At 31.2% G+C, this 8,516-nt stretch overlaps 1 protein-coding gene across 1 annotated transcript; it reads left to right on the forward strand.

The window, feature by feature from the left end:
* The first annotated feature begins 3,870 nt into the window (after window positions 1-3,870).
* LOC141702560 (protein FAR1-RELATED SEQUENCE 5-like) lies at window positions 3,871-8,260 on the forward strand. The gene is made up of 6 exons (XM_074506224.1): window positions 3,871-3,892; window positions 6,701-7,144; window positions 7,273-7,585; window positions 7,660-7,735; window positions 7,823-7,933; window positions 8,201-8,260. The coding sequence occupies exons 1-6, from the start codon at window positions 3,871-3,873 to the stop codon at window positions 8,258-8,260; spliced, it is 1,026 nt and encodes a 341-aa protein (XP_074362325.1).
* The last annotated feature ends 256 nt before the right edge of the window (window positions 8,261-8,516 follow it).

The raw sequence follows: 8,516 nt of genomic DNA on the forward strand, positions 1-8,516 counted from the left end.
TCATTTCTCGACTTACCTAAGGCATTTAAATTTCAAAAATTAGCTACTTCTAAATCTAAGGTAATATTTATAGTGGTGCTTCTTAAGTGTATGAAAGATAACCGATTAAAATGGTAGATAAAGGTTAGGAATCATGTGTATTTTGAATGATAAGCAAAACACATAGCATAAAACTGGCTAAGTCAAATCATACGAGTAATTATCAACGGCCTAACGGCTATCTCAAAGCATAGTAGTTGATATTGTACTTATCAATGGATAAGTTTTTTGTAACATTTTCTACACGATTCTAGCATAGCCAGTATCAAATGCCTGGATACCATCCAGGAATAATGTATCGAAAACTTGAGAACATATAAATGCCGTTGAAATGGCTCCTTAACATCACCTGATCTGACATTGTTGCTTCTGTTTGAGGCTATGTATCAATTGCTAGTAAAGAAGAGTTATATATATATATATCTATTAAGAAGTAAATATGAATTGTATAATCAAGCTGATCTGATCTGAAACTGCCATATCAGGTGGTCTGTTTGAGAAAGCTAATTTTCACTTGACACCATTTTCTAGATACGATAAGGTCTCAAATATTAAATTGAAAATTAAAGTAACATAACTGAAATCTTAAAAACAATCGTCAGAGTAAAACTAAGCAAAACAATTATTCAACCCACAAAAGTTTGATGATCATTACGCAGTCACTGCGAGCATAAAATTTGTTTTTTTCAACCCACCAGGGGTTGATAGAAGTACTCAAAGTCAAGATAGTTGTCGCCTTCAATAAATTTAGAAAAAAGCGCCCAGAAGTCATCATCCGTTCCCTAATAACATTTCACAGAGGATTTATTCATTCAATATATAGTTTAGAATTTGAACTGCTAAGCTACTACTGTAAGCTAGGGTTTAGGGTTTAGGATAGTATCAATTCAAAACTGGAAGTCTCAGTATTGTCTGCTGAGTTCGCAATGCATCCATTGTCATGCTTCTATAATATGTGACATGTACAGTATGAGTTAAGCATTGAAGTTGATGAGCATAAGAGACTCATGTTCATTTTTAACACATGGTACTTAATTATGCAGTACCCTGTAGATATAGGAAGATGAAGTAGATATAGTTGCAAAAGAAGAACAATTAGTTCGTTAAGTACCCTTTCTGCAATATCAATATATAAATATACATATGTTAAGTATATACCTCATCAAGGTTTGTGTGCACCTTGTTAGCATTTGGCATGTCTTTATTTCCCAGAAAGGCATCTCCAAAATCAAAATTGTTTCTGACATAGCAGTCTTGATTTTGGTTCTACATGTGATAACACGTAGAGGAAAAAGTTGAAGATAATCAATTAAGCAGTTATATATCGATATCTAAATAATTTTACATATATTAAGTATGTACCTCATCAAGGTTTATGTGTGCCTTGTCAGCATTTGGCATGTCATTGTTTACCAAAAAAGCATCTCCAAAATTAACATTGTTTCCCAAGTAGTGGTCTTGATTGTTGTTCTACAAGCGATGACACGTAAAGGAGAAATATATATAATCACGCAGCAATATATCGATATCTAAATAATTTACCATACATTAAGTATATACCTCAATAAGGTTTGTGGGCACCTTTTCAGCATATGCCATGTCTTTGTTTCCGACATAGCAGTCTTGATTTATGACCTACATGTTAAAACACTTGTTTGAATAGTTGTAAAAACTATGTGGTATATCAGAGAGAGTAGAACGTAAATTTATGTTAATTTACTAAACCTTATCAGTTGATTGATAGGTACTTCCATCAAGGAAAAGGTTACTATGATCAGCAGGTTCATATTGCTGCTCAGGGAGAACATTATCCAATGTAGAAGATGTCAAATTTCTCTGTGAAATAAATGTATTGCAAACTTCTTGTCCACTGCCAGTATAGCAGTTTGGTGGCTGCATTTGTTTAGAAAAGCCATTTTGATTCATGGGAATCGTAGCCAAGGTTTGGACATAATTAAATCCACTGCAAATCTTGTCAGTGCTGGAAAATTCTGGTGTTTGTGGTTGGTACATCAGACTTGGATATGTACCGTTTGTTAGGCCACTTGGGCGAAAACCTGTAGAATGACAAATCAAACAGTTTCCACCCAAGCTCATTCATGTTAACAAATGCCTGACAGAATGGTGTCTAATATTTAATTACCTGGATTGGTTGGTAGCTTAGTTTGTCCGTAACCAGGTAGTGCCTTATGGCTGAGAAACGATGAGGACCACCTTTTCCCATTTTGGAGTGTTTTAAACAAGTCTGGATTTTGTTCTGCTTCAGACTGTTTCTCTTGGTCGATTCGGTACTTCTGCGAATATTAGAATAAAGAAGACATTAGAACAGCAGAATTAGAAATTCTCGTCACACAGAAGAAAAGGAGAAAAGAGGGGGGAGGAACTAACTTGCAAGTGACTGGCTACTTGTTCCCTCCTCAGTCCAGGCACATTCATTACAGTAACAATGTTCCTCGGAATAGATCCTACAACAAAAATTCATCGCGGACAATTCAAGTATGTGAGACATAATCAACATCATTAAACTGTAGTGAAAGACTTGTTAAAATGTACCATCTTACCTTGAGGCCCTAGATGCTGCACAGCTCTTACAAACTTGTCATGGAGAAAAGGTGTCCAATTAAGCTTGTTCTTTTTTGTTAGAAAAGCTTTGTCTTTCAGAACTCTGTTTTTGCCATGATTATGATCTTCATTATCAGTTATCTGAAGCTTTCGCTTCGATTTCTTTTCATATAACTTATTACCAGTGTCATCTTCATTGTCCTTAGCAGAACTATCATCAGATACTAAGTTTTTCCCTTTAGCTAGATTCTTTTTCCATTGGTTCACAAAATCCCATATTGATTTCATGTCTTCTGTAGTAATGGGCTTAACTACGAAAAGGGAAGCTCCACTCTGACTTCCCTCGCATAGATTACTAGCTTCTCTGTCACCTGACATCACTAACAATAAAATTTCAAGAGTTTGATTAGTCTGTTGGTGAAGATCATTGACGGAACTGTACAACTAAAATTGAGGAAAACAAATCCAAAAGATTGAACCGCCTTCTTAATATCGTTTACTATTGCACAAAAAATTTATTATGCAGTTCAAAAAAATTGCCGTAATAAAAAAAATACCTAACATAGCACTAGATAAAACTATTTTTCATAAAGTGCGTTTATATATTAATGAAATTTAAATTCAGTTATAGTAACACTCACATACAACCGGTAATTGAAAATCTTGATGAATCCATCTTTGTAGTTCAAACCCATCCATGCCTGGCATGTGGACATCAGATACCACCAGATCAAACTTAATGACTCCAGTCCGTAGGATGCGCAAAGCATCCAAAGGATCCTTGGCAGTCAATACTATGAGAAAACAAAACAAGAAAATATTAGACGCAAAATCTGTTAAGTAACGAGCTCATTTAAAATCTAAAGATCTTAGAAAAAGTCCATGACTGCATCTGATACTACATTCTAGAAAGATCAGTATGCCACATCAAAAGATTTGAGATGGTAATTTAAAAATCAGTCAAAATGAACCAAATCTTCTGCAATTTTTTTATAATTTCCTCTTGTTTTTAACTCGTACAATTAAAATATGAATTATTAGCAGATTTTATAAACAAGAAATGAATAGAGTTTATATACACACCTCGATAGGCGCATCCCTTTAGCAAACTAGCAATAAGAGATAAGCAGGTTCTATCATCGTCCACCACCAAAATGGTCACCATTTTTTCCTTAGTACTTCCATTGTTAGAACCATTATTTTGATTATTTAACTTAGAAATCTCCATATCTCACAGTCGAAATGAATTGAAATGTATATGCAATAGTGATGGGACCAAAATTTCGAGAGTGTATGGGCTAATATACAGATGTAGGTGTAATTTATCCAATGTGCCTAAATATATACAGCGTAGGGGATCTAGCTAGGGGCATTTAGTACATGACCAACATTGTGATAAATTATAATTAAATTGACTTTTTTTATATAATATCTTCCTTAAAAAGTTAAGGAGTACGTCATAATTTCTCAATAAAGTAAAATATTATTGCGTTCGAACTCGCATTATAATAAAAATAGAATTTTATCATTATTTGAAATTGGATATGAATTTTAGAAAACGATACACGTAAGTTAAAGTTTATCGTTTTTATGATTTTAAAATTGACTAACATAGACAAAATTCACATGTTCTGCTGGTACAGAAATTCATGACTATACAAGTAGAAAATATACACAAAATTAATAAAGTAAAAACATAGCATTCGCATACTCAGCCTAATCGCGGTGAAGTATGGGCTCAGCTTAATTGGTAAAATTTGGGCGAAATTGTTACTTGTTATCTTCCGGCGTATTGGGTGTGTGGGCAACTGACCCCACTGAAATTTGAAAAACAGAAATTTTGAATGTTCGAATTTAATTAGGAAAAAAGTTATAATACATAAGTTTTACCTTGACTCCTTTGAAAATATAGATTTACAGTAATAAATTGTGATTTGACCCCATACCATTGTGCATTATGGTAGAATCTGTTCATTATAAATATTTTGTTAATATTTCTAAATTATTTTCTACATTCATCTTGGTCTTTACAAAATTTTTGAACTTGTGGCTCGAATTTCTAGCTACGCCAGTGGTTATGCTCAAGGTTGTACTCTTAACAAAAAATTGTAGTTATTCTAAATGGAAAGTGAAAGGTTAGAAAAATTCGTTTAGTGTAATAAATCGGGGTTTAAAATAAATTTTGATTTTTTTATTCAAGAAATTTTTATTGATAATTCTTTTTTCATATGAAATCTTTTTCCTATTGATTTCGTGAAATGAAATTTGGATAAAGCTAAATTTTCAATAGTTGAGTTTTCGATATAAACAGGTGGAGGGTTAAATATAAAGACAAGAGCACCTTCATTTTTCTTATAAAATAATCTCAAATTCATTATGGCATTTAATAGATGAGCAATACCTTTTTAGCAATACCTTTTTATTAAAAAAAAATTATAAAAAGATGTTCAAACAATATCTTCTTAAAAATACTAAAATAAATATTAGATTGAATATATAAGTGTGATATGTATGGATTAGCTGAATCGAAGTTCTGTCCGCTTTTGGTTGACTATAAATTTCAAAGAATATTTGGTTCGAGGACCCACAAAAAAATACGATTTACGTTAATTAGTCCAAAACAATTAGCAAAAAAAGGTTATAAGAATTTCTAGTTCCTTGACAAGAAAAGGTTTAAAATGTTGCTCAGGTTCAAATCTCTTCAAAATATATTAAAGGAAATAAAAAAAAGAGAACTGAAATTCAAACTACAGTGTATATATATATATATATATATACACGACAATTTTCAAATACAAACCAATTTTAGAATAAAAATTACAAACTAGTGATTGATATAGGTATAAGTAGTGATTATAAACTAGAGAAAATATAATATTTTAGCTAGTGTATTACTTCATTAGATGTAAAAATATATTGTGTTGATTATGTTGGGACTCCATAAAATAGTATTTTAGTGAGGTTATTATTTTATGGATTACAATTTATTTGAGGTTCACACACACACATATATATATATATATATGATAGTGCTCTAAAGAGAACTTCTGAAACTGAAAACCGTAAGAATTTTCGTAATTAAAATTGCTGACTTTTAAAAAGGTAAAATTTTGAATTCGGAAATTGATGATTTTGTGCAAAGTAAAAATTTTAAATTTTATAAAATTACAAACTTTAGCTACGAAGATTACAAGTTCTCATAATTCTCATTTTAAGAAGTTCTTATTTGAGCAATATATATATATATATATATATATATATATGTATGTATATAAGCAATTGTTGAAATGAAAATAATTCTTATTATATAAGTAGAATGAAATCACAGCCATTTATTTTTTTCCCAAAGATTCATCCGATCCGTTTATTTTGTTATTAATTCAAAACCTTGAAGACATTTATGGTCTAATTAATTTCAAGGTCACCATTTATTTCTATTCTTTCTCTCTATACTATTTCTCTCTCTAAGTTTTCTCTATCAATTTCCGCATCCCGTACATTCTCTATCTTTCTTCAATTTTTCTTTTTCGTGATTATCACTGAGCTCACTAAGTTCATATCTTGTTTCTTTTCATTTTTTGTAATCGATTGATTTCGTAGGTATTCTAAAGCACGATTACTTCAGATTTGTTGAAAATTTCTATGAATTAAGGTAATTACTTGCGTTTTAAACTCTTTTTATGTGTTTCATACCTTTCAGTTGATTTAGTAGTTTAAATGTAAAATTTAATAGTTACTTTCACTGATTATTCGACTATTATTAGTGATTATGTGTTGTGAGCTAACTTTGATTGTAGTGCGTTTGTAGTTTTATTTCTTATGTATATTGAATTTGTAAGTTATTATTGGTATTTTTTTAGTGATTATAATTTTATGTGAATCAATGTCATTTGCTTATGTCTTAAGCCTTAACTGATTATTTGACTACGATTAGTGATAATGTAGTTATTAATTAATTTTACATGTGGTACATTTGTTATCATTGATGTTGCTTTTTTATTTGTAATTGTAAACAAGTGTATTGTTAGTGATTGTTGGTTAATTATGCTATATTAATATATTTTAGTTTGTTATGACTGAATTTTTTATATGTTTTTAGGTTCCAGTTGCGGTGATTCGTCTCATATTAGCCGTTTAGTAGGTGATTATGTATCTAATGGCGGTAACAGTTTATCTGAAAGTGAGATTTCTATTTCGTGTTTTAATATTACACATGGTGGTCATAAGTATTACATTCCAAAGTATAGTGGTGATATTTCTAAACCAGAGGTTAATCAGAGTTTTGATAGTTTGGAAAAAGGTATTGAATTTTACAAGGAATATGGGAGGTTGTCTAGATTTAATGTGAGGTTGAATATTGAAATGAAAGATGATAGGGATGAAATAATTTTGAGAAAATATATTATTTGTGGGAGAGATGGTTTTAATGATCTGCCTAGAAATTTAGATGAAAGTTCTAGTAAAATTGTTAAGCGTAGGAGGACTGTTTCAGGGAGGTGCGAATGTAAAGCAATATGTGTTTTCAAACGTATTGGTCCGACAAGTATGTTATTGCAGTGTTTGAGGAAAAACACAATCATCCGTTAGCTTCTGAAGATGGTCTTCAATTTTTGAAAGCAAATAGAGAAATGACTAATCGTATGCGCTAACATGTTGTTGATACTGCTAAAGTGAATATTGGTACTAGTAAATCTTTTACTTTGATGAAGGAACAGGTTGGTGGTTATGGCAATATTGGTGCTTCGGTACATGATTTTCAGAATTTTAATAGAGATATAAGGTGTTATGTTGGTGAGGCTGATGCACAGATATTGCTGGAAAAGTTTAAAGTTTTACATGAGACATGTGAATCATTTTATTATGCATATGATGTTGATTGTGAGGGTCATTTAACGAATCTTTTTTGGGCTGATGCTACTGCTAGAAGAAATTATGAATTAAATGGAGATGTTGTATCCTTTGATGCTACATTTAATACAAATCGGTATATTTTCTACCATTTTAGGTTTTTTTTTAATTGTATGATTCTTTTTGACCATTTTGTGTTTATTTTAACAGGTATAACATGATCTTTGCTCCTTTTACCGGTGTGGATAAACATGATCTATGTGTCACATTTGCTGCATGTCTTCTTGTTAAGAAGGATAACAGTCATTATACATGGGCGTTCAGCATTTTTTGAAGCAATAAAGCATAATCATATTCTTATGGTTCTGACCAGTGTCATGCAATGAAAGCTGCTGTTCCTGAAGTTTTTAAAGCAACCAATGAATATCCTGCCACTAAGCATCGTTTATGCATGTGGCATATAATCCAGAAATCCCCTCTTAAGGTATGTTAGATGATAATTTTTAAATTTATTTTTTTATTTTGGTGATTTATTGCATTTGGTTGTTACTGTTTTTGTTAGATTGATTTATATTTTTTAACCAATACCATCTTCTTTGAAAATGATCACTGATTTCGCTTCTATAATATTATTTGTTGGTAATATTGATTTTCTTTGTTTGGCTTTTTTGGCTTCTTTTATTTATCGTTTTTAAGTTGTTGAAGTGATTTCATTGTTTGATTTTTGTATTTGCTGTAATTTATTTGTCAGCTTGGCAATCGATTGTGTAAGGAAACTGACTTTATGGAGAAGATGAAGAAATTTATCTGATCTTCAACTATTGAGCCTGATGAGTTTGAATCAGGGTGGTTATCAGTTATGAAAGAGTTTAAACTTGAATGGAACAAGTGGTTAGGAAAAATGTATTCGCTTAGAAAGTCTTGGATTCCTGCGTATTTTTGAGGTGAACCTGTGTTTGGGTAAATGAGAACTACCTCGCGGTCTAAAAGTGAGAATTTTTTCTTTAGTCAGTTTTATAGATAAGGGAGTACTTTATGTGAATTCTGGTTTCGGTTTGAAAATGCTA

Source organism: Apium graveolens, unplaced genomic scaffold (assembly GCF_009905375.1).
Source record: "Apium graveolens cultivar Ventura unplaced genomic scaffold, ASM990537v1 ctg5282, whole genome shotgun sequence".
Classification (NCBI taxonomy): Eukaryota; Viridiplantae; Streptophyta; class Magnoliopsida; order Apiales; family Apiaceae; genus Apium; species Apium graveolens.